Source organism: Sebastes umbrosus, chromosome 13, assembly GCF_015220745.1.
Source record: "Sebastes umbrosus isolate fSebUmb1 chromosome 13, fSebUmb1.pri, whole genome shotgun sequence".
Lineage (NCBI taxonomy): Eukaryota > Metazoa > Chordata > Actinopteri > Perciformes > Sebastidae > Sebastes > Sebastes umbrosus.
In genome coordinates, this window is record NC_051281.1 from 14,886,419 (window position 1) to 14,914,321 (window position 27,903).

Consider the following 27,903-nt stretch of genomic DNA (forward strand, 5'->3'; position numbering starts at 1 on the left):
TCAGGTGCAGAGAGTAACTCCCTTTGGCCTGGACTTTGTAACTTTGCAGACCTTTTACATGCACAAAAAAACGATATAACACACTATATGAAAGCGGAAAAAGCACAACAGGTCCTCTTTAAAGTTAAACAAATTAGCCATGTTTCCATTTGTACTCCAGCAGAGGTGAATGGCTGTTCATAAACTCAGACAGGATAAAACGGAAAAACTATGCATGTTTTACAAAACCCACATATATTTGACATACTGTGATATAATAGCTTAACAATGCCCAGTGAGAGTGCTATAAAATCGGCAATTTCAGTAATCCACAGCTCACACTGTGGCGTTAAGGTCACTGAAACTCACAACTTCTTCAAGCAAATCATTCAAAAAGAAAGCAGTTTTACTTTGGCTTCAATGTATTTTTCAACCAATAAACACCTCAAAGTGTAGTAACAAATGACACAGTATATTTAAGGGGCTTTTCAAGATATATTTTCCATTAATATTGGTCTAATTTTCTTGTGTAACTACCCATTTTTCACGTTTGAAGCTTCAACATGGACTGCTGGATGTGGTGTATGTAAACAGCAAGTCTCAAAAAAATGTTTAATTAAGCTACTTTTGCACAGTATGAATGAAAACAATGAATCCATCTTTAAAGTTTTGTTTTTTAAAGATGGTACTGTGTAACTTTGGGGTAATTCATCATGTGTAAAAAGTGAAAAGAGTTCAAATCAAAGAAGCCACATCCATATAATCTGAGAAAACTATCAATCAATCTGCACACTGTCTAATAATAACAATAAAAAGAACAGGTAAGACATGTGCAATAGGCAACCAACATGATGGGACCTCCTTTGAAAAACAAACACAAGGTCCTTTAGTGCCTCTGCGGTATTATACACCTACACCTACACCTACAGTGCTATCTACATCAGTGGCATTTTTCAATGTGCGAGTGCTTTGCTTTCCTTACTGCTCTGAGGACGTAATACATTCAATAACATTTTGTTACTTGCCAATTCAGCTATCAGTCCTGCTCTTTCATTGCCAAAAAAAAAAACCTTGCATGGAAATGTACCGGTAAATGGCAGCAAGTATAGAGATAAATAGCACTGTAAACACAACAGTTTAAATGTGAAAAGTACAACACAGAGTAAAAAGAACAGTTTTGTGTACAGTGAGCCTTCATGACATGCTTAAAAAGGGAATGCCACTCAATTCATGAATGTTACAGTTATGGCCAATTCTTCTGTAAACTTTGTTTTAAAATAATTGAATTGGATGCCTACTAAACATCACGTCACATTTAGATTTTTCTATTTGACATCACAGATTCAGGGGCCAAACAAAGCAATGGCAACAATATGGTGAATGTCAGCAAACCAAATTGTCCTAAGGCAAAGGTATAGTGTATCCCAAACCTGATATTCAGTGGTATTCCCCTTTAAGTGCATTATGTGGTTCTCGGGAGTTATCAAAATGTAAAGCTAATAGATTTTGCACACAACAAAACACTGTTTGGTGTTCTCTCAAAAGGTTTTCTCATCAAACAAGCAGAATAGGTGCTGACATTTTGCTGTCTTCATGTATTTGTCTTTCAGAGATAACTAAGAAACTGAGGTAGAAAGGAACTTAGGCTATACATAATCCTTAGGTTTCATTAATGATAAAACAGCAGCAGGATGGAATGAAATAGCTCGGGGGCGTCTGTCTTCTTCAACCCCGAGATGTTTGTCTGCACCTTTCAAATTTCTCTCTCAGCTCTGCATCACCACGAGCTAAAGTAAAGAACCCCAAACAAATGACTTGTTTTTGTCTTGTAAATAAACCAGAATCACTCTCATACATTCATTGTAGGAACCTTCTCGTTTCATTTTGAGCTTTTTGAGGTATTATATAGCCTTACATGGTCTGATGATGGGATTTCAAATGCAAGCCAAATGCTCTTGTAGTGTGTAGTGCTTCGCCACAAGCTTATGAGGTACTGTACATATCATCATCACTTTCCTGAGTTTTCAAATAGAGAACATCAAAAGAAATCTTACATTTATGCGAAACACTGTGAATTACTACTGAAACAATATTTTAACAGCAATTACATAGTAATTTATTGTTTAGATTGAAGTCACATTGTAAAATAATGTTTTTTGTAATTTTATCTATAGTGGAGAGATACAGCAACCAAATTCACCTTAAGTTTGCCAGAAAACAAATGGCATTGTACGTATGCGAGTGTTATTGTAATTAAAGGATTCACACATAGATAAAAAACCTGTGTAAGGTAATGCAAATGATACCATTAAATGTAATTTAGCTCAAATTAACCACAACTGTTCACAGAGAGCACGAAACAAACACAGCTGTAGAACACTAATGGAAAAGAGAAAGCAAGTTTTTAGTCTCATTTTAAAGCTTTTTTTTTATATATATTAGCACATGTCACCAATGAAGATTGTGAGGCAAAAAGAACAAAAACAACTTAAACAGCACCACCTCAGGCACTTGATAGCAACTAAATCTCAAGATCAGCAGAATAGTATGTATATATATATTTATATATATATGTATATACAAAAAAACGGGGGGGCATCTTCTTCCAAGTTGTTTGAGTTTTAGTGAGCACATGACGTCGGCCTTATAAAGCATTTAATTAACTTTGTGTGACGTCCGGACTGTCATCTTCTGTCTAAAGCCTTCAAGGACAATCCCTTTGCTGTTTATAGTATGTTCATGTCACCACTGTTTGTTATCTTGTTCACTGAAGGCCAAACACTTATTTGTTCAACTAGTGGGCTTAAAGAAATTATGTCTGATTTGTCTCTTTCATTGACTACAACCAAACGTTTTATTCCATTCGGTGTACATGTCAAGTTCTTTTTGTGATATGCTGGGCTGGAATTTGCAAAACACACTGTCAAAGTCTTGGTAGGAGACCGGTCTCATCTGAGTGGGGTGGATGCTCGACAGGTCAGTACCGGGGATGCCGTGGAGAGGCCCTACCGCGGCCTCCTGACACAGCTGAGCCACGTCCAGTCCAGAAAAGCCCTCTGTCCTCTGAACCAGTAGTGACATCTCTTTGTCACTGAGACAGTAGTTGTGCTGTGAGAGCAGTTGGCTGATTATCTGGTGTCGTGCCGTCCCATCAGGCAAGGGGATGAGCAGTCGCTTGGCAAAGTACCTCCGTAGGGACTCTGGGATCTCTTCAGGCTTATTGGTGGAGCAGACCACGAGGACGTGGTCCTCAGCGGAGGTCAGGAGGCTGTCAAGCTGCATGAGGAGCTCAGCCTTGAGGCGATTCACTGGGCTCTCCTCGCTTAGCTGGGCCGAAAGCAGCAGGTCCACCTCTCTGATGAACACCACCGCTGGCTGGCGACACCGGGCCACCAGGAAAGACGCTTGGATGATCTTATCCCCTTCCCCTAGCCACTTGGTCACCAGAGCTGAGCTGCTGAGTTGCAAGAAGGCAGCCCCCAGTTGACTGGCCATGCAGTGGGCCAGCAGCGTCCTGCCAGTTCCCTGAGGTCCGAATAAAAGGAGGCTCCGAGGTAATGTGGCAAGTCCACTAAACATATCTGGCCTTAAAATGGGCCATAGTATCTCCTCTTTGATGGCTGCTTTGGCCATATCCAGACCCGCGATGTCGCTCCAGTCCACCGGAGGGCCCTGCTGAAGGATTTCGGTGGTCACCATCTCCACCAGGTTGGAGTCGCTGTTCTTCAGTTGTTCCTCTGCAGCATGGATGGACGAGGTAGCCGTACCAATGTCAGGCCCCGTTAGGGAGTGAGAGAGGTGCTGTCTGTGCTCTTCAGTTTGCTCGCTCATGATGGGGGATCCAAACTTGCCGTAGGGCTCGCCAGTTCTGAGATCCCCCACAGAGCTTTTGGTTGATCCATAGGATGGAGGAGTTAGTGCTCTGCCAGAGTGTATGATAAATTTTCGCTGTTGATCAGAAGACAGTTTGGTCGGCTTAAACGCCAAAGACGACGCCTCGCCGTTTCTGTCAAAGCCGTTGCCCCTGTTTGAGTCCGAGTCCGTTATTCTGTACATTGGGCTCTGTGAGGAGCGCTGTTGGTTGTAGTTGAAATTACCATAGCTAGAGTCCATATCTCCGTGTCCACTCATGTAGAAAGCTTTTCGTTTTAATGAGTGGGATGTGCTGCCATTCAAAGGTGTTGGTGCGATTGGTGTGTGGTTATGGGTCTGGTAGGTGTAGCCGGGCAGTGTGGAAGGAGGGATCGGCGTAGGAGCTGCAATGCCGGACGGCAGATAAGCAGACACAGGGGGCGCTCCCCCGGGGCTATAACCAGGGCCAACAGCAGTCTGAGAAGGATACCCTGTTGGAGGATAATTGTAGTTGGGAAGGTTTGGAGACCCGGCGTTGTAGCTCGGCACTAAGGTTGGGGGAGGAGGAGGGGGCGGGGGTTGTAAGAGCCCGGCGCTGTGCAAAGGAGAGGGGTGTGGGGAAGGGAGGGCTGGAGTGCTCTGGCCGCTGTAGCTAGAATGCAGGTAGGAGCCGTTGTAGCTGGCGGTATATTCCTGAGAGGGGAGGCCCGAGTGGAGAGTGGTGGCTGTGTGGCTCCCACAGTTACTGCTGGAATAGCTGGGCTCAGACAAGCTGCTGGCCACCCCCGGGGAGCTGCCTATGCTAGCGGACACATCTGTAGGGGGTAGGGCAGCTGTCATTCCAGCTTTGCTCACAGATATAACATCTGGAGCACAGTTCATTGGGTAAATCCCCTCCTGCCAGGACTCATTCTCTGACTTTCGTCCATTCATGAGTCCGGTGGTGCCATCGGAGTAGGAACACAGCAGGGCTCTCTCATTTGGGCCCTCTAGGATCCCAGAGTACTTCTCTGCGTATTTCTTGAGCAGATTGGAGGCAGTCAGTGCAGAGATGTCATCGTTTGCCCATGCGTACTGGTACGTTCGCTGCAAGTGCCCCCGGTAGGCCTCGACTTTGTGTGCTGGCGAGCGGGTAGTGGATGAGATGTCAAAGTGTTGCTCTGCCCATTGTGTGTGCTCTGGGGTCCACTGCATCTTTAGACCTAGATATTCCGCATAAGGAAGAAATATGTCAATGAAAGCATTAAATCAGGGTTAATAGTCATTTAAAAATCATATTCTAACATATTAAGGTGTGTAATAATTAAAGAAAAGCCATAATGCATGAATTTCTTTCAATAGTTTGAGTAGAAAAAGGTGGAAAGAAAAAAAGCATGAGGCTATTCTGACACAAATAGTTAAATTAGCATACAGAAAATGTTAAAAGAACAACTGTCCAAATGTCTCCCATATGACAAACGCTAACAGAACACACATCACGGTCAGTATGATGAGGATATGGGACCCAACACCTGGTTAGCGTGGTATAATCCACCCAACACAGAGCAGAATGACACAGACATCGCGGGTCAGTCTATAATCCAACTCTCATCTGAGGCATTCTGAGACAGTTTCAAATCTGCTTGGAGGAGCGCAGCAAAGCAATCTTCCTTGGCAGCGCTCTGTTGCTTTCATCACACAAACCCCTCAGCCCAGCATGAATTACATCCACATCCAGTCTGCCTACTGCTTCCTAGTCCACAGAGTGAGGGAGGGGAGAGAGGAAAAAAAAAAAAAACATGCTTCACTTGTCTTTTTCTCTGCAGCATCTCTCAGCCACTCTATACGGCCTTGAGGGGTTTGAATGACACAAATAATCGAGTTAAATCCTAAAGTCAATCTGCAAATAGAAGTTTTTACACATGCTGTCATCTTTTACTCTGCTTGGGATTATCAGAGGATGTACTATAGCCCCGAAGAATGTAGACTATTAGAGAGGCTGCAGCTCAAAACAATCCGAGATAGAGCGCACATCTTACATCAACACTAATCTGAGCAAAAGCTACAAGAAGACATGAGAGGAGACGCATTTAACCAAACTTTCCCCGCTTGTTATAAATGGTCCATGCCTTTGAATAATCAGGCGCTGCAATGCTATACTTTGTACTTCAGTAGGTTAAGTCCATATCACAGGATTTAGGCAACAAACAGCCGCTGTCCAGAGGCAGATTACAAACGCAGTGTTTGTCTGCGGATTCCCTTCTGACTCCCTCCCAGCTATTTGCCCGCCCGCCACACTAGACACCGGGAGCTAATTAGCAGGATGATGCTGCACTAATTGTGTTAATTTACAAGGTTTTAGTCAAAGAGATCCATGCTATGGCTCACATGGTTGTCAACCATCCAAGCTAATGATTAAGAAAAAAAAAAAAAGAAGCCAGAGGCAAAAAGCCAAGGCATGACAAAACATGGTCGCCATACTGTGCTGGAACAGAAACCTACAGAAAATAGAATATATGGAAACAAATTGTGTTATCACAGATAATAACAAAATGTCTTTCATCATAAATCAAAACCGTATTTACTTGACATGTGTATAGACTGAAGAAAATGTATGAATGACACCCTTTGGACCCGTGTCCATCTACATTCACTACATTCTAGTTCAGCTGGTATGTTACAGTTTGTAGGTGGGTGCAATGTTTTTAAGTGGATCCCCCCCCCCAGCACAACCTGCGAACTCATGTTATTACTGCATTAAAATACCTGTTAAACAACGTGTTGAATTTAACATTTCTTCCACATTATTGCTGAGAAAAAGATTCCCTTCAAAACTAACAAAACGGTATTTGGGCGAGAGCGACTATAGCGCTGCGTCGTCTGCCAAAACAATCTCAGCCATTCACAGCATTTACTGACAGCGCAGTGCAAGTATCAGGATAATGGGTTTTTTGTAAAATCATTCAGTGGAGTTCATTAACACTCAAGGCACATTTTGTCAATAGCAAAATTGCACACAGCTTATTGAGTGAGATTCTTCTATTACTGTTAATCCTCTCTGAACAATGTGCCACTTTGGACAATCAAAGGAGTGCTACTCGCAAAGTGTGCTTGAGATCTTTGAGCATCAGGTATTTTTATATGATGGAAACCATCCAAGATGATTATCTAAATGCAGCACACTGCTATAAACAGACTTATATTGTTTGCTCTATATAGAAAATAACTCAAACCTGAGATTTGGATTTGTGGAACAAGGCATTTTCTTTTATACAGGCAAAAAAGTCTATTCAACTAATAGATAAATTCAAGGATACAAGGATTTTTGCACCATGTTAAATAAACAAAGGAGTTTTGGTATTATATATAATAGCAATAACATGAGTGAGTGCCATCATAATGTGTGTTATTTGTGCAGTTTTCTCTCAATAACATATTTATGAAGCATGCTATTTGAACGAGAATCAGACTCTAAATAGTTTGGTTTAGACAAAGGTTACAGAGTAGATAGTAAATGCATCCACATAAACACTAACACACAAATAGACACAAATGCACCCACGTGCACACACAAACAGCGCATTAGCATAATGAGCTGGTACTTTGGCATTACGGTAAAACGCTTGTCCTTTATTCCACCTGCCTGGAAATTCAAATACAACATCCACAGGTTCCTTTGTCTTTCTTTGAAATGGTATAATTACAGAGCGCTCCATTAGTGGAATGTTTTCAGATAGCCTCGGGGCTCTCCGGCTCAAATTCCACTGATCAGCCACCAACAAATACAGCCTTTGTTGGACTGTTGTGTTTGTCAATTCATATATCTGAGTAATCCTCTAAGCTACATTTGAGGCGATGGTGGAAAATATTTTTTTTTGGTGTGTCATTTATCCAATTTTGTGGAGCTATCCGTTTCTATCGTATAAATCGACTCATATCTAAATGCTGAATTTGAGATTCAGAAAACAAAATAAAGCAAAAAATAAAGAGATAATTTGTGTTATACATCATAAACTTTATAGATGATCTCACACTCGACCAGGTGGAGGCGAAACGCATTTGACATGGCGTTATGCTGCGCTATATGGTGTTTAATTTCTGGTTCAGTGATCATCGCCGATGAAACAGAGATGCTGACCTTTTTGGGAACTATTAATCTGGTAGCCTGGGCCGTTTTTAAGCAAACAAGAGTGGGCCTCCACTCTGTCCATCCAATTTCCCAGTGCGTAAATTGGACCGCCGCTTGCACAATTCTCTATTCATTACTGTGCTGCTGAAAGGAAGCACAGAGGTGGCAGAGCGGTTTTCTTTTCCTCTCGCTGTGTGTGCGTGAGTGTATGTGAGACAGAGAGAGAGAGAGAGAGAGAGAAAGAGAGAGAGAGAGAGAGCAAAATGCCTTCCAGGAGGATTCCCAAGCATAAAGAGCTGGACTTTGCTTCGTCTTTTTTTTTTGGTTTGGGGGGAGGGGAAGGTGGGAGGGTTGAGGGAGAGGGGGAGGGAAGTGAAAGCTGTCGTAATTGAAACGTGGCCTAATCAGACTCATTACCATTTTTACCAATTTGCACCACCAAAGATGCTTATTAGGTAACTGTGTTTAATAAGCCGCTCTTTAGAAAACTAACTGTAATGAGCTCTTTAAAGTCAGACTTGAGCGTGATTATGCACTGGAAGTGTTTTTCAGAGCTGGAGCAGACTGGTACATTTAGTCATGTACAATGTCATAATTAAGCTGCACAAACTCTGCACTTCACACCACACAATAGTCCCAGCTGAGGCAGTAGACATGCTGAAAAGTATTTATAATTACTGATCATTACAACCCTGGGATTTTCATCGCCGGACGTAAACATAATTATGGGATGCTTTTGCTTTTATTCTGCACACACAGGCCACTCTACTTGACAAGCGTGCAAATATTGCAGACAGACAGTAATTACATTTATAAATAAAAACAAGCTCATATTCATATTCAAATTCACTGGAGATATTCTAAGTAGGGGTGGGGCAAAACATCCTAATACAATGTGAAATGGTAATCGGTACGGCTACAGCGTCTCATTCATCTCACATATCAAGTTAAGACTATTTAAACTCAATTTAGAGCTCCATGTGGCAGTAATTCCAATCTTTAGACGGCAGGGTGCCATTTAACCCCTCATTTAGAAAAGATATGCCTTCCTCAGTCACTGTCTTTTACAGGGCGACTGCCCATACATTTCACAGTCTGACCACCCACGGCAGCAAATTATTAGCTGTCTCCACACTATCAAAGTCCACCGATCCCAGTGGAGTCTGCACTAATCCAAACACAAAAGGTGGAAAATGACGCACTTACAGTATGTTTATTGTCGTTTGACCTGCCAGTCAGCCAGACAACTTCCTGTGCCAGGACTTCTCTTTGTAATTAGAATAATATCATGATTGTACAGGAAGCAAAGTGAGTTTGACAGTCCATTGCGACCGAATACTTAAGATGAGACAGAGTGATAAAGCTAAGCATCTATCACTAACATTCGCCTGATCACATGCTATGTCTCTACTGTATTTATGACCACCTTCCATTACTGAAATTACTTGAAAAGACAACATGTAAGACATCAATTAATGATTATGGATGAACAATAAATCAGATTAGATTAATCTGATTACATCTAAGATTAGATAAAATGTTAGATATTAGATAATACGGTAAGATTTTGTACATCCAAAGCAACCAATTGTTATTGTTTTTTTTCCAATGAGTCCATTAATTAATGTAATTAATCAGTGGAACGTCATAAATGAATCACAAATATTCATCACAACATGCAAGAGCATACAAAAATGCCCATACTTAATCAGACAATCAGAGTATTCATTGAACAATGTTACGAATTTGATAAAAGCAATCAGCAACTAGGTGAAGCTGCAACTATATCTGGGGCATATTTTACTTGATAATTGACAAAAATGAATTCATTATCTGTAAGAAATAATCTAATGTCAATTAACAAATCATGTATGCCATCCATTGAATCTACCCCTGTAAGTTTGTTACAAGTGTGTTTTATTATCACTAAGTTTATATATAAAATCTTAATTAATCAGAAATCTTTAGGTAAAAAATAATGATAAATTGTGTATTTGTTCCCAGCACAGTAAGTATTAAACATAAAGTGATGCCATATGGACACAAGAAAGCAATTCTTTACATGTGAAGCTGATGCATCGATCCAACTGCAGAAATTCTGGTGCAAACTCCCAGACTAATTCAGCTGCTGACAAAGCAAAGTGTGGAGGCATGCATAAATTACATGTATAAATAAATGTGAATTAAAATATATTATGGCAAAGATAACAAACAACAGTTCCTTAGACATGTGTGCAGACATCTGATCTGGGATTTACTGGTGCTGCATTTACTGTGTTACGTGTTAATCCTTAATGTGATCATACAATGAATGTCTATGTGATATTTTTTCTTGATGGTGTTTTTGTGTTAATAGTCTGTACACTCCATAAAGACTTCTTCTATGTGTCTTTGTCCTGACCAACCAGTAGGAGTTGCTAATACTAGCGACATGATCCCCAACTGGCTTCCCACCTGTGAACACTGGCAAACTGTGTTCCTTAAAAAACCTCCTGCTACCAGGAGCTAAATCAATAACTAAAACAATAACAATCACATTATTGAACACATAATGTTAAATATCTTACTACAATAATATACTTTTTAGTAGATGAATCCAGCTGTGTCAGCTGGTGTCTATTTAGTATTAAGTACAACTATTTTTTAGAAAGCCACAAGTCATTTTTCTATACCTGGATCACCTCATAAATGTAAAACTCAATGTGTTCCCTGTTTGCGTGTCAGTTTGTGTACCAGCAATATGACATCCTGAGGAGTTGGCATATTGTTTCAGATAACCTATTGTTGTGACCAGAATAAAAATGCTCATCACTATAATGTAAAGTCTAAATAGTTATGACAATAGTCAGTACTTCTGATCACCATCACTGAGGATGCATCCAAGTTGTGCAAAATTTAAATAGTCAATTAAACATCAAACACCTCTCATACCCTGTTTCATATATTCAGTTAGAAACGTCGTCGCCAACCATAGTAAAAACAATAAATGTGTTTTCTTAAAGGCAGATCTATAAATTAGCGATTTAGTAAGACACACACGTATTTATTTACTTATTTCTAGAGTAAATAAGCAGCTCTATGTTTTAACCACAATGAGGGCAGCCCGACAACGGGTTTGCTTGGACTAAAGTTAACTGTCCCGATATTAGCTTACTGAATTGAGAAGGATGGTTTCTGTAGCTCTTTGGCATTTCTACAACCGTAGTGCTGCAACTAACGATTAAAGCAGACAGGAAGCAGTTGGAGATCATGTTTCTGATTTCTTAGTAAGGTGACTAATCAATCCAGGTTATCATATGGTGAGTCTATTTCTCACTAAACAGTATGCACAAATGGTAAACTGGAATGCCCAATTAGATCTATCCTTTTGAATTGTATTTTAAATATGAAATACATGTTAAATATAAATCCTGCTAACATCATAATAACACAGTTGCCTCTAATCTCCATTTACAAAAATGTGATGGGTCAATCTTTGATTCTGTACCTCTTGTTTTAATCTATTTTAGGGCTGCAACTAACGATTATTTTCATTGTCGATTAATCTGTTGATTATTTTCTCGATTAATCGATTAGTTGTTTGGTCTATAAAATGTCAGAAAATGGTGAAAAATGTCAATCAGTGCTTCCCAAAGCCCAAGATGACGTCCTCAAATGTCTTGTTTTGTCCACAACTCAAAGATATTCAGTTTACTGCCATAGGGGAGTAAAGATACCAGAAAATATTCACATTTAAGAAGCTGGAATCAGTGAATTTTTTTCTTAAAAACTTACTCTAACCGATTAATCAATCATCAAAATAGTTGCCAATTAATTTAATAGTTGACAACTAATCGATTAATCCTTGCATCTCTACTGTTTATACAATAAATCAGTTTGACTCAGAGGTTCAAAATCATTACTTCATTAGCTCACCATTCTTCTCTATATAGCTGCAACCAAACTGTACTGTGTGCTATACTGCCAGAAAGATGATCCAAAGCCGCACGGTTTCACCTCTGAATAAAATTATAAATTCTCAATATAGAATACCTGCTTTTATCTGCAGCTACAGTAAATGCACTTGCATGACGCGTTTGTGTTATACACAAGATGGTGGTAAGGGTGTCTGCTCCTGTTACAGTTCCTATGATTGTATGAATCTACAGAGTAGCACATTATTTCAACAGCAGCTGTAAGAGAATAAAACTGTTTGCTGGCACAGGTCTGTTGATGATTTGAATAATTCATCTGAAGATGAGAAGATGTAAATGTTCCCACTCAGAAATCATTGCATAATTTAACTGTACAAATGCCCACTTTGGATTTTAAATGACTGTTAAAGTAGTCCGTCCTTAAAAGAGGTAGTATAAAACATGTGTGAGTGTGTACCGTGTAAATGTTTTGGTGTTCAAAGTGATACTATGGAGTGCGGACGAGAGCATTATATCTCGTCCGCATTAAAACATATTCGTTAAAGATTTACATCTTCAGTAAGGACGAATGGGCTACGTTTAAAGTGACATAAACAAGGTCTGTAAAAGTGTGTGAGAGATGGACTAAAGCTATTGGCCTTGGTCTTTTCATGGGATTTGTTGACAATAAGAAAACATATGTGTGCATGTGCAGCTGCTTTTCTCTGAATACTCAAAGGTACGAAGACCAAGCCCTCAGGAAGAGCGCCAGGCTTTGAAGCAAATTTTACATAGTGGCCAAATGGTGGTACTACAACTTCCGTGTCCGTCACGTGATGCCATTGGGCCAAAAAAGACTTCTCCCATAGACTTACATTGGGAAAGAGACGTCTGTATATCAGTGGGTTGTTTTTTTTGAGGTGAATCAACTTCCCAGTACGAACACTTGAATAGCTCTTATTTAAATAATTAGGTCGTAAAAATTGTAAAATGCACTATAGAAAAATACGGAGTAATTTCCTTTTTTGTGAATGGGACCGAGAACGAGGCTGGAGCGAGGGCTGGGAGGCGGGATTAAAGGAAACACTACTGCGCCTGCTCTGTGGGCCCAATAGATGTGTAAGTTTGCCGGAAGATCCGGGTACTTTTCTATTCGGAAGTCAAGCTTTTTTTGCTTCATGCGCCACTGAGTAACTTTCATAGGATTGAACGGGGCCCCGCCTCAGACGCTGTATCCAGTTCTCTTTATACATCTAAGTCAGTCTTACATTAGTCACTCTTAGGGAAACTTCATGCAACAGGTAAATTTAAGTGTCTAAAGCGTATAGAGTTATATTTTGGACAAAGACTGAAGTCAAGATTTAGTAAATCAGTTTGAAACTAGCCAGTAGTTTCTAAGAATTTATGAAGGACTTGGTAAATTCTTTTTAAAGATACAATCTGTGATTCAAGCGTAAAGTTCAGAGCACAAGATTGGAATTTGCTATAACTCCCATAATGATTGACAGATGTTTCAATACATGGACAAACCACAAAACTATATTTAAATGATTGTTTTTTTCTGCTGCTAAAAGTTTTTTTTTTTTTTTAAATTAGTACTAATGCACTAATAGCCGAATCCAGAGTTATGTTCCTTCCTCCATTCATGTGAATGAGTCCGAGACCGAGGCTGGACCGAGGGGTTAAAGGAAACGGATGCGGAAGATCGCCCGAAGATCCTAAGTTCAACTTTTTGTGCTTCATGCGCCGCTGAGCAACTTTCATGGGAATGAACGGGGCCCGCCTCGAAAGCTGTATCCAGTTGTTTTTATACGTCAATGATGAACACACAGAAGAATACACAGAAGATCATTTATGTTTCAATTCCACAACTTTTGGTACACAGTACAGTAACTCATCTGTGGACCAGCTTCCACAGCATAATAAAATCATATTTATTTTTTAAACAAAGCTTTTTGGTTGTTGTTAGAAAAACAGAAATCTGAGCCAACTACTGCTCTTGTCATAAAGATACACACCATATAAGGCAAACTTCACAGTGGTTCTCAGTGAATGTACACAGATGTTGAAATCTTCAATTTGATATGATGCATTCTTTGTTACATACCCTGGATATTCTCAAGTCCCATGGGTTTTTGGGCTGAGCTAATGATAAACTCTATTGGCTTGAGGGGAACTTGTATTCCTCATTTTTTCCCCGCTGTAATACAGTAAATGGTGAAGTTGAGAGAATCTGTGAGCTGTGATTCGTCTGTCTCCGTGATGCTAATTAAACCATGACTCTTCAGGCCAAGAAGCCCCCGAGGCTACAGCTTCCATTACTACCCTAAGTATAGCTAAATCCACACGCATGCTAAACTAACAGCTCTCCACTCACAAGTAGAACTTATACGCTGAATAAAACTAAGACAATTATAGGAGACAGGCTTCATAGTGTTCTGTAGTGCATAATACTGATGAATACTCAAATGGCTTGTTAGTTAAAAGAACACAGTTGTTGAATTCGAGCACTTGGTGAAACTTGTTTAAAAGCGCATGTACAGTAGAGGCAGTGTTTTTTTTGCAATGCCTCTATGAACTTGGCTACTCCGTCTCTCAAGGGATCACTTACACACTTCAAAAGAGAAGAGAGGCAGATTGTGACCTTGCTACATGAAGGCTCATTGACCAAAAAGCTACTCACTAACATCTTCATTCCCCAAAGTCCTGTTACCCCGAGGAAGACTCCAATCAAAGAGGCACAGGCCAGAAAAAAAAATGTTGGTGGTATTTCCTGGATTTTTATCATTTAGCACACCTTGACTTTATACTATGAGCGGTTTAATGGCACCAGGAGCCGGTGGTCTGATTTACAAACCAACAGGCCGAGCCCCGTTGGAAATTAACAGATTATCTTGTTCACTGGTCCGACTCACAACTGTGATTACACCTCCAACCATTAGACTTTACAGCCATGTTAACCTGGTTAACGCAGGTAGGGAATCGCGTTGTAAAAAAATCTCATTCGCCTCAGTGTGATCTTGACATACAAATCAGAATGAAAATGTTTTTTTTTGTCAAACAGCTAGCTACACAGCCAGTGGCATCAACGTTTCACAGAGAAACTGCTGCTCTGTTTAAAGTCTACAGCTAATGAAGAACTGCTGGTTGCTATACGGCGATGTTTAAGCATTCATACACAGTACATTAAAAAATAGAGCAACACATACTGTATGTGCTTTGATCAGCATGATGTGCAACATGATGTCCAACTGAAGAAAACAACTAATTTGTTTGATTTAGCCTGAAATCATTCCACGCAGTTACGCAGAAATGAATGCAAATGTTCAAAAGCGAAATCTGTTTTTTGGCGTTCACAAGGAAAGCCGGGTCCATCTGCTGTTCTATTTATCGTTTCCTACACATTAAACCGATTAAAAGTTCAAATGGAACTATAATTGAAAATACCCGAGTGAACAGAAAAGGGATGTTTGCCTGTAACCACTGGCAGCTTTCCGTCGAAGCATTCTGAAGCATTCTGCGGTATCGACTGCAAGTCTCAAAGAAGGTCACTTCTCCAACACGGGCCAGACAAAAGGTGAAATGAGACAACTGAAGCAATCTTAGGTCAATATGAAATAGAAATCTCTCAGCTATACTGTAATAAAGTTACTGAAGTGCAGTAGTGAAGCCATAAAGGGGAACTTTTACAAGGAGAGAGATGTCTAGGAGATTGGTTCGCCCACTGGCAAACAATGGCTTCTAAGAGCTAAGGTGGCATGGTCAGTACACCACCATGGAGCTGAATTACAGCATTGGCTTTAAAAGTTAAGTTTGGTTTTTACAAGGAATTTAATATTTTTTAGCTTTATGTTTGTGACAAAAAATGTAGCAATGAAAAAGTGTGTAAAAAATCTTTAAATCCTGATCTTAAATTTTCCTTCAAGTGGTTTTTAAGTGATGAAATGAGAATCACACATTCATATATTCTCTACTTTTTATTAGCGCAGATTTTAATACACATTTTTTGTATAATTTAGCATTATTTATTGGGTATCTGTTGATTTTGAAGAAAACCTGTCCACACAACATGAGTTTGTGATGGGGGCGTAGAGGATTACATGGACACCAAAATCATTCAAACAGAAAAAAGGCAATGTGCAAACACACACGAATAGTCAGCCTGGTCTCACAAATACGCGTCTAATCAAAGTCCGAGGAAGTCCGCGTAGGGAGGAAGTCGAGGTGGATGGATGGGTGTTTTAAATTACGTTACAAACAAACTTATTGTAAACATAACCAAGAAAATACGTCTCCCTCGAAACATAATTGAGAATGCAGTTTAGTTGTTTGGGAACGTACTTTTTAGGATACAGGGTTGGAATTGTATGCTGTATTTCTGAAGTACGCTCCAGACAGTATTAAGCAATAATTCATGTATTTAATAAATAGAAACAGATGCTATTAACTCCAAGCTTATTCAGTATTATGTTCAGGGAGCAAATCACCTGTTGACTGATAAGTAGAGCTACTGGGTGAACCTACAGTGTACATGTTGTCATCACTGTGATAATAGTGACAGTGATTGTTGGGTTAAGTTACGCCAGACGTTGCTGCACAGAATTCTATCACATAAAGATCCCATGAAATACCCTTTGAGATAAAATCTTTCTTCTGGGGATGAATTCAAATTTAAACAGTAATAATAAAAATGTTGGGATTTGGTTGTGACTTAATTTAAAAAGTAAAACTCAGACAAAACATCTATTTCCAACCTAATTTCTATACTCATGTTGCAGTTGCCAGACTTCTTGGGGTGGCTCTATGTTCACATTTCATAATTACATTTTTATATACGGGACTTTATAAATAATATGTGGAAATGCATCTTTGCATTTATTTTGCATATGGTAAAAGCAGAATAATACTTATCAAACATTAATTTTATGGAGACCGTTAAAGGTTAAAAACATTCCATAATATATGTTATTGTCATTGTTGTTGGAATCTGGCTTCATGTATTTCTTGAAAATGGTCATTGAAGCTACAGAGGCCAGCCAAGCATTTCAGTAAAACATGCATCAAAATCAGACATTGTTTGCGGTCCAAATGAAATAACCTGGAAATATAGCAACTTAAACATTACAGAAAAGTAATTATTTACAAATATTCCTCTTTTGTATGACTGTGGTTTAAACTGTTACACAACATCAGTATGCATGCTGTAGCAGGGCAACACTGTGATTTGTCTAAAAGGTAGAGGTTCTGAATGAAAACATCTGTACAGCTCTGTGAGGCAGGTGGATCAGAAAGTGGCAGCCTTCAAAGACTTCAGTACTTTGACAGAAATGAGGCAAGAAAGCAAGAGGGGCTGCAATGGAAATTATTCCTTAACAGATTATGAAACGAAGGAAAGAAAAAAAGGTTAATCTGTGGCACAAAGCATTTGTGAAAAACAAATGAGATAATTAATAGACATCGAGAGGTAGGCATTTCAAATATTTCTACCTTCTCTCTGTTTAACTAACACCTTCATGCTGTTGTAAATCCGTTCCTCGAGTAAATTGGGTAGTTAAGTGAAATTTTACACCACAAAACGTAAATTAGAATAAACAGACACAACAAACGCATTTCGCACATTTCATTAAGTCGACCTCAATGCTCAGTTTAAAGCGATGATTGTTCTACATTGTGCTGCATTTGCATGTACAGAGTTCAACCAATTAAAAGCTAATTAATTAGACACAATTCTATTAAGAAACAAATCCCGCTCATCAATATACACAACCCAGGGTCACCCATTGCTCAAACGTGAATTGGCTCGTTGCACCACATGGACTAGAGAATAGCACAATGGCACTATTGGAGCTCACAATAAACAGTTTGGCACGGAGATATCTGACGGAGCACGAACTCATCAGCGCTGATGGATTTTACTTCCCTGGATAGAAAGCGGGACCAGGAGGAGTCGCTGGGACACGCAGACGGGCCAGGTGTTCACTATCACAACTCACAAATGCTCATATGTTACTATATACACACACAATACTGCAATCATACTCCCACTCTAATTATGTTTAATGCTAGTAACACTACTGCACCATCAAAACATTTGAATCGCTGTTTCTCTCTGTCTCTGTTATGGTAACCAGGATGCAACAAATGTCGGCTTGTAATTCTGCATTCAAGCTATGTTGCCAGAATTATGAAGTTATTGCAACCATGAATCTTGCAAAAGCCAAACTTGACTGAATAAATTTGAGTTTATATATTTTAGATGCTGCATGAAAGTGCTTAAAGGTCTTATTTATAACATTTTTATGTAGACGAATATTTAAAAAAAATAAAATAATACACCCACAGAGCCTTTAGAAAGGTGCCGAATAAAAGTATAGCTTTTCCTGAAAAAAAATATTATAATTGTGAATTAATTATTTAAAAAATGTTGATGGGTCCAAAATGAATGTATTGTTTATCTCTGTGGAAGATATCTGACATTTAGTTCCCACTTCTAACAAGGCTTGTGAGCCAATAGTAAACAACGGTGGTATCACGTGGGTCGTCAGTTAGTGTGGGACGGTAAGTGCCTGGCAATGACTTGTTGTGAAGTAAATGCAATGGAACGGGGGAGGGAGAATGTGACATCTAGTGGCTGAATATTATCAATAACACCTTTAAAATCAAGAAAAAAAATAAACAATTTGCAAAATGTACACATTAAGTTATATTGTGTCTTAAAATTTAAGTTTGCATTTAGCTCTGATTGGTGACCTTTCATTGCACCCTATCGAGCTATTGACTCCTTGTCTGTCTAGTGAGAATAATATGAGTATAATAATAAGCATTTATGGTGTGTGTTCATGTTATGTGTTTTATTGCCATATTTCACTGCCTGCTCTTTCTGCCAACCCTTTTTTGCAAAACCAAAACTTGATTTATGGCCATTATAGTGTGAATTTAAACCACTACCAGCTACTAGAACAACTATAGTATTAACATCCAATTCACATTTCATGATGTCCAAAACACTTAATCCACACAGTCTAAATACTGTATATGTTACATGCAAAATGTGCTAAAAAAAAAATTGCTTTTCATGACAAAAATAGTACTAAGCCTAATAGTAGAAGTGCTCTGTGGCCTATGATGGCAAGGCTTAGGTGAAATCTTGCTTGATTCTTCACACCGGTTGAACGTCTGTCTTCAATGTGCCAGCTTTCCGTCCATTACAATGAAAGCGTAAAAAGAGTAAAAGTAGGCAAACGGCCTGCTGCTGGCTGAATAAAAAAAACCTCCCCAGTTTATTTGTTATGTTTTGCTTCTCTTACAGGTTATGTGCATACTGTTAAATAAATCCGCCTCTGGCTAGTGCGAGGTCCCTTGATGAATCGCGAACGGCCGACAGTGAAGAGTCTAAGTATGCCGGTCCACTTTGTACACGGCGATCCGTACAGCCTTGCTCATTTGGGTATGCATGAAATAACAATATCCTACTGGGAGCATTCTGAGTTTCAAACATTTGGGGTCAACTACACGAGCAGATTCCACATGTGCAGCCCCGTGGCCACTGAGGTCTGGAATCTACCTCCCTCCTGGCTGGGTGACGTTGCATGTTCTATTTCCAGACCGAGGGTTGAAGTGAGGCTGCAGGGAGTGTAACACTGACCCACATGACCTGTGACCTAGAAAAGCTGCCTGGAGCTCCGCGCACTAAAAACTCCTCACTCCTTTGCTGCAGCCTTTCAAAGGCAAACGAAACCTTTGCACATAGCATGTGTCTTTTCATGCCAAATGATTTGCATCCTTTTTATTCACGTCTTTGACTTGTTGTCAATGTATTCCGCGCTTTTGTGGAGCCTGATGCTCGCTCTCTGAAGTCTCAAGTGGGAAGAGACAGAAAGGAAGTCGAGGAGGAAAAACTGCTTTACTTTCAGGCCCAGTGTCTACAGGCCACATGTCTCCAGTCATCTGTCACTAGTTTACATACATACTATGACACTTCCTCTCTCTGTGGGAACCCGTTGTCACCACTTGGCCGCCAGCGGAGGCTGACTGGGTGCTAGATGGGTCTCCCCCAGGTACCTCTAGGGAGCCACATTAGGCCTAACTGACAGACTGACAGGCGCTCACACACACACACACACACATACAGTCGGTCCCTCGCCCAAGCACTCACTCCTCCTACAGTATACGCCAGCTCACATGCTCCCCAGGCATGGCACACTTTGCATAAAGCAGTGACTTTGCTCTACATCAATTTTTTTAGACACAAAATTATTTTTTCACCCCTCTAGCCTCTCCATGCTACATGGAAGTTTTGAAATGAATAATGGAAACAACAGAGCTGAAGACTCATGGGATCCATTTAAAGATGTGGGAGAGGCGATGCAGTCAGGGTTTGGACTGCAGAAACATCAGGCTCCAAAGAAATGAATCTACTATTGTTCAGTACAGTATAATAAACAGAGCGCAGGCCTATTAATGCCAACAGTGACATAATACCTTTAAAATCAGGGTAAAAATATGACAATAAAAATGTACTTTTAGTTTTTATTTCACCCTTGGAAAGAAACAAACTGGTGGTGAAAACTTGAAGCCATTCAGTCCACTCTTTATTTCTGCAGACGCAAACACTGGAATCATTCCTTTTCAAACCGAGCCTTTGTTTAGTGCACACAACATCCTAGACGGCGCAACTGGACAAACGGCTTGATTTCCTTCGCTAAAGTGGGAGTTTATACTATGTTTAGCTTTTCTCAGCAAAACCTCCGTTCGGTATTTCCACCTTGCCTCCCCAGATACCTGGAGTGGAAGCGAGCGAGCGAGCGCGGGGCAGTCCACTGTAACAGCTATTTTAGAGCATGCAAAGTCAACGCGACTCCCTGAGGTGATTTCCTGATAATGAACACAAAAGAAGTGTCAGCCCTCATAAAGCTCTGTGATGATGCTCAACTCTTGAGCGCTTTTTCTTTTTTTTTTTTTTTTTTCATGCACTCTTATGTTTCTGATTTAAATTAATCTAATTCCATGTGGACTCTAAGAGGGGCTGTCAAATAGGCCACACGCCAGGCAACAAGACTTCTGGTGACTATTCACTTACAACCGACACAAGTTGCTGGGAGAAAAATAAAAAAGAGACGGCTTTATGGATTTAAATTGCAATAATGCTTGCATTAATCTACCAGTAATCACAAGATACACATTTTATTATTGTTTCATATTTCATTATTTCTCTTTTTTTCCCGGTTCATCTCCATTCCTACCTACCTGGAAGAAAACTAATATGGTTTAAGCAGTTAACTAACACAGCATCTCACACCCTAATACATAACATCACCGGCTGTCCTCAAACATCCAGCCGTCCTGCCTCATGTCCGCGCGTGCTGCTGTGGTCACGTCACGGTGTCACTGCAGACACCCGCTGCCTTGCCGCAGCCTGACACCTTAAACCTTCATGGCAGCGTATACTCACCCCTCTACCCCCTCTTCCCTTCCTCCCCTCCTCCTCTCCACGCCATCAGGCAGACCTCAACCCATCCTCTCTCGTCCCTGGCACTCAAGGCCCCCTCCGCCAGCAGCACCTGGCATAATGCCAACCTGTCAGCCACCCGACTCCACAGAGGATGAATGAATCGCTGAGAACTTTGCGGAAACCACCGATAGCTCACATCTCGTCTGATCATCGCTTCGGCTAATTGTCTCAAATATCAATTTGAGACAATTAGCGCGGGATGTGATGAATGGGACGATGAAAGGCAGTCAAAAGATTAACATTTATATTCAAATCCTTTGCATGCTCTTGAATATAAATATCAAAGTTAATTCAAGTATGTATTTCAATACATGAATTATATTGTCATGCAATGGCAAAATAAAAATGGTGAACATGCGGCGTTATTCTGCGAGACAAATTTATTCTAACTTTGCTCTTACAGTTTTTTATCTCTTATTAAATTTAGAGCGAGCTACGTTCGTGTAGAATCAAAGCAGCGGGATCACAGCCTCTTATGGTGTTATCATCATTAAGAGGTTACATTGATTAAGACAGGTCAGCATCAAGACAAATTTGAGACTTTGAATTTTTAAAAAAAGTACATTTCAAACACTCTGATTTATATATAATGGAGCCGACAAATGTGTCGTGGTGAAAGAAGTACTTAAAGGCTCTCTTGTTGCATGGGGTTTTCAGTCCAGCTAGAATGGCGGCCTCGATGGCCAGATTAGGCAGACGGCGTTTTGTGGGAACACAAGAGGAATTTCAATACAGCAAAAATATTGAGTTTTCTCTTATCCTCTTGTGAAAGGCTTGCTGCTCTCTCCACAATACGAAACTCCCCAACAGCATGCAATAAAAAAAAAAAACACCTTGGAAGAAGGACAGGAAAAAACACCTCTCTTCACCAAGGTTATTCAATGATAAGCAACAGTACTCAGGCACACAATGACAGCGCCAAGTGCCAGCTATTTTCAAAAGTCATGGAATTGTAGATTTTGTTAATCATAGTCCTTGGGGGCTGGATATTCACTGCCGGAGAGTAACAATAAATAATCGGGCCAAAGACATAATTTTATGTTGTATTATTTCTCCTGGATAAATAACATGTTCTACTGCCACTCCATTCAGACTTTGCTCATAGAGCAGCCAACAAATTACGCTCTCAGCACACATTATAAATCCTTTTAAGAGGATGTAAAGAAGACTACATTAACAAGAAATTCTCCTTTTCTTGTGAGATGCACACACTACTGCAACGCTCTAGTCCATCTCTGCTGAACTACCGATAGGAAAACCTCCAATCTTTTTGGCCACGAGAAAAAAAAAACAAGAATTTAGCATGTCTAATTAAAATGTAAACAGTGTAATGAGGACATCAGTGATTTAGGCAAACGTCTCTCCGGCTGCCACTGGGGGTATGATAATTACAGAGGCAAATCTATGAATGCACATGAATCTCCTACAAGTCCAGATTAAAAGCCTTAGCGCTAAACCTAGTTTAGTACACCTGGGGATTGTCTATTCTAGCCAATCCCCAACAGGCGCGGAGCTGCCTCGTCTCCTTACGAGTGCACAGACACCTCGTGTGAAGGAGATGAAACAAAGCCTCTGTTTCAATGTGTTGGAGATGAGGAGAACAGGGAGTTTAGAGCAACAAACGCCATGCCTCCATGTAAATAATATGCCCAGCGTATATGGCCTGAATACAGCAGCCTTACAACCAGTTTCTGTTATAATCAGTCATTTAGTGAAGTACATTGTATGTTATAATATGATCATAAAAACATCATAGGATGTGTATGTGAAAGATTAGTTTCTTTAAAAATAAAAGAAATAGAAAGAGGCATTGTGTCCTCCCTCAAACTGGTTCTGGAAAAAAACACATGCACAAAGAGGAACAGACTGTATACGTGCACACACACAATCATATGCACACACACAATCTCATACAAAGACACGCACTCGTACTTTATCCTTAAAAACATTTAAATGATAAAATAAGATAAATCTATGTGGCGATTTTGATTTGAAACAAAATATCCACTTCTATGCAACCTGTGTTGTTTTTATCCACTAGAATCTGTTCAACTAAATGAAACTGGAAGTATTTTGTTTGAATCAGAGGAACAAATAACACGACGGGCCTGCAGCTCGGAGACATGTGAAGGGTAAGCACAAGCAGCCAATGGTAGGCGCATGCATTTTAGAAAAATGTCCATGCCATATGCTGTCACTCAGAGGAAAAAAAAACAAGTCTGAGCAGACAGTCGCTGTGTCTAAATGAGATGGTAGGAGGAGGAGGAGGAGGAGGAGGAGGAGGAGGAGGAGGGGAGAGAAAGGGAGGATGTCAAGGATTCATGGTCCTTCATCTTTGCAGTAGAGCAAACACGTCCCTCAGTATAGCAACAGACAGCTGCCTCCACTTTCTAATGCAGTCCAACTTAGATCACTGCAAGAATTGTCAGCGTAGAGAGAAACACACAAAGATAACATAGCGAGCTGCCATGAGGGAAACGACAGAGATGTGGATACAAGAGAGAGAAAGAGAGAGAGAGAGAGAGAGAGAGGATGGAGGGAGGCAGGGAGGGAGGGAGACGTAGAATACTTAGAAGATTTTTTTTTGTCCCTTCTGCTAGCATCTTACTCCATTGGGGACTCCCTCGCTTTTTATATGAAAAACCCAGGAAAGACACCACTTAACATATTTGCTTAAAGATGACAATCCTGCACTGATCTCATAAAATATAGTCAAGGGGGCTGAGTGGGTAGTTACTGACAAAATAGATCCATCTGTAAAGATGAATATTTCATCAATTTACAGACGGCGTTTGCAGACATCCCAGGGGGTGTTTACACAGCTCAAGGTATTCAGGAGCCGGCTTTAATTGTCATCATTAGTGGACAGACTGTATAGAAAGTGTCGGCCCTCACTGTGTACACCGCTTCCCTGTGATAACGCTTTAAGACATGCTGTCAATTTTTAGCGATCACTAACACATTATGGACAGAACATTTAGAGCTGCTAAACTGCTTCATACAGACACATGACACTATCAAGTCAGAGATGTCATGTTGCATGCATACTGAAGATTTGTTTTTGTGTGTGATTAAGTAACCTAACAATTAATCAAAGGATATATTGTATGTTTATAACGGTCATAACAGACAACACAAAATTTCTGGAAATCTAATCTGATTTATGTGGTGCAGTTATTAAACTAAAAAAAATAATAGGAGCTTGTAAAACAACATATTATGAAAGATTTAGACATTTAATTTTATTTTTTATTTTTAAATATCTGTCTGACTACAATTAAGGTGCACTGACTGCAACCAATTCCACTGTCAACACAACACAACTATATATAACAAGCATATTTCTATATCCGTGTGTCACTATTTAATTGGTGGATGTAATTATTTACTGTACTTTGCTTCACACAACTCCTTGTTATTATTATTTACAGTCCCTTTTAAAACGTGTGAACATGTGTGACACTCGGTAAAGAGGGTGATGAAAACGGGAGGGTCAGCATCTGTCGTCAAACTCGGCTCAGAAGATTCACGTCGAGCGACAGCTTAGATTGCTTTCATAAGTGCCGTCCTATCAGAAGTAAACAGAGCTGTCAGCTTCTTTCCATGCACGCCGGAGGTGTTCCGGGGTTAAGTAAGGACCCGCAAGAATCACCTCACACGCTGCAGGAGCTCAGACATGGAAGCCTTCCAGGGTCTGAAGCTAAATATCCTCAGGTTGGACTTGATAATTAAGATCTGAGAGAGTGGTTTGATGAATGCTGTGCAGATGCATTATCATTTTTTCAAGATAAACCTACACTGTATATTTAAAATTATAGGTGTGAACATTACTGCAGCAATGTGAGCCTGTGGATACAGATTTAAATATTATAAATTGCTCCAAACTATTTGCCACCCTGCTCAGTATCCATATCTGAGCAGCTCAAATTAAAGTTCTTTTGTAATAAAAAATACCCATCACACATCCATGAGGGGGTTTAAATATGAAACACATACAAATCTGACCAACAAATTTAATACCCACTTTGCAAAAACACATTACAACCAAACACTCAGACATAATGAACGTGGTGGTAATGTACATTTTTTTTTCCCTGCCACTGAGTGACGGATGCTGCAATGCTGTTATTTTTTGAAGAGGGATGAAAACATACTTCAGCTCGCTGCTGATGATGTTAATTTCCTCTCAGAGGAAAACATGCAAATGAAATGTGTGAACACAATTAAGTAAATTGTTCTATGGAGGTGGGAAAGGTTCGCTCAGGACAAAGTGTTTGCAGAAGAGAGACAGCAGCACACAACTTGTTACTCCTCCTGACTTGTATCCATTCACTGGCTTGTCACAGAGCGTTTCCACCGAAGCACGGATAACAGCTATTTCTGACGCTACCTTTCAACTCATCTGTGAGCAATTTTGATTTAGTTTCATTAGTGAATTGTTATGTGTGACAAGTATATAAAAGTGCCCAACAACTTCCTAGATGAAACTTAAAACGAGACCAATTGTGAGTTTTCCTTAAAGTCATTCTTTATCACATACGATGTTTGACAAATTACCTATAATATTGATATTGTCAACATATTATAGCATTGCTGTATTACAAGCATTTTTGTTGTGCTTTTTACTTTCCCATTATCCTTCATATTTATAATTATTGAACACAAGATGTAGTTTATTTGTGAGATAATAACTGTGACGCTAAATGTATTGTTCTATGCAGTTTGTCATTTCACTATAGAGGTAATAATATTCTAAATATTTACAAGACATCCTGCACCCATGTCATACATTTTTAAAATAAATTACATTTTAAAGCTGTCATGATAAAATCTCCTATTAATTATTTTATGGGCAAATATTTAATTTATGGGTAAATAATGATATAATAACAGACTATGTCTCCACACACAAAAAAAATGTAAAAAAAAATAATAAAATAAATAAAAATAATATAAAAAGTGTGATGTGATCTCTTAATGGAAATGTTCAACCATTTTGGATAAATTCACATCCATTGTCTATTAGGCAAAAAAAAAAAAATCCTATTGTTATAGTTCTGCATGCAAAAAAATATGTAAGCAGTGCAATGAGAAAGAAAATGTGAAAGTGCACATAAAGAATGTAACAGTAGCAGAAACCAAATTAAAATGGGGGGCAAATTCTTGAACCTTCATGAGATACTTTGAGCCTAATTGATAATGCCACTTGTATGAAATGAATCACATAATGTGCCCTATATATGCTCATTTATTATAATAACCATAATTAAGTAAACTTTTGAAGATGAAACCAAAACATGCACAAAGAAATAAATTGCAATAACAGCCTCTTTTTCCAAACATGACACATATGACAAATAATAACAATAATATTAGTGATAATTACAAAAATGAACCTACCATAAATACTGGTGCTAGTGATCATGTCTTCAAGCCTAAAAACAAAGAGGAGAGGGGGAAAAAAACAGCAGAATTTTCACGAGGAGGAATTCCAAAGGTTGCTTCTCATTACAGCCTCTTCTTCTCCTTCTTCTTCCTGCAGCTATATCGGATTTCACAAGTTTCTAAAAAACGCACGGTCTCTTGTTCTTTCCTCAGGTATTCATCATCTAATAATTAAGAACAATGCAAAGGAACATGCGAGTTGAAATCAAATAAAAAAAAAGCAGCCCTGCATGGACGGAGACGCAGAAAAGGCTGGAAGCCTGTCACTTCTTTCTTTACGCGAGTTGAAACGAGAGAATAGGGAAGCATGTGAGAGACTGGAGATGACAGAAAACACACATTCTTCATGCCGCCTATTAGAGGAAGAGGCTAAAGCAGCGTGATGCCCCCCTCCTCCTCCCTTTTACTTTTAAAATAGATTACTTGCCAGCAGTTTGTCCCACTAAGAGCGCGCAATGACAAGCCATCTATTACGCTCTCCAGCCTGCCAGCCTGCGGCAACTTATCGCGGCAAGTTTTTATTCCTAGGCTGACATGCAAAAAAACTTCAACGTTGCAAGTGAAAGTTATTTCAGAGACGGATGTGGAAGCGTCTCCACAAAACTGGTGGAGGAGATGGAAAACAATCTCGGTCTAATCGCGAAACTTCATCGCATTTTCTAACGCGATGCCAAAACGCGTAATGCATGGACGCACAGACTGACTGACTGCGCTCCAGCAGATCTTGGATGTGATGCACTACACGGTCTCTCTCTCTCTTTCATCGTGCATGGCTGCTCCGTTTCTCTCTTTTTTTTAATTGTCAACATCGCTGCTGATAGACAGACTATAGGATGAGACTTACCTGTGTAGGTGCCAGGGCAGCAGCAGCGTCACTCTCACGGTTTATAGCACCATCGATCCGCCGCTGAGTGCGCACATGAATGGACCTCGCCGAGGGTTAAGAAGCGCGGCTGCTCGCCATTTGAAAGCAGTCCAAGTTAGTGAGAGTGAGAGGGAAGACTGAGCACAGCCTCTGCTTCCATGTTGGAATCCCAAACCCTGGACAGCTGCTCTCTCTCCGCTGCTGACTGAAGGCAGCACGCAGGCACCACTGCGCATGAGCTGTGCGCAGG

The 27,903-nt window shown here is 39.9% G+C and overlaps 1 protein-coding gene across 1 annotated transcript; it reads right to left on the reverse strand.

Annotated features, from left to right (window-relative positions):
• Window positions 1-24: 24 nt before the first annotated feature.
• fign (fidgetin) lies at window positions 25-27,860 on the reverse strand. Its single transcript, XM_037790677.1, has 3 exons — window positions 27,633-27,860; window positions 26,744-26,778; window positions 25-5,033 (listed from the first exon to the last, which is right to left on the reverse strand). Exons 2-3 carry the CDS (start codon window positions 26,766-26,768, stop codon window positions 2,812-2,814), a joined length of 2,247 nt encoding a protein of 748 aa, XP_037646605.1. The 5' UTR covers window positions 26,769-26,778; window positions 27,633-27,860; the 3' UTR covers window positions 25-2,811.
• Between the last annotated feature and the right edge of the window lie 43 nt (window positions 27,861-27,903).

Coding starts and splice junctions, on each gene's coding strand:
- fign (XM_037790677.1), bottom strand. CDS start 26,768: ATGATCACTAGCACCAGTATTTATG. Junction 5,034..26,743: donor CACTAGCACCAGTATTTATG/GTAGGTTCATTT, acceptor CGGAATATCTAG/GTCTAAAGATGCAGTGGACC.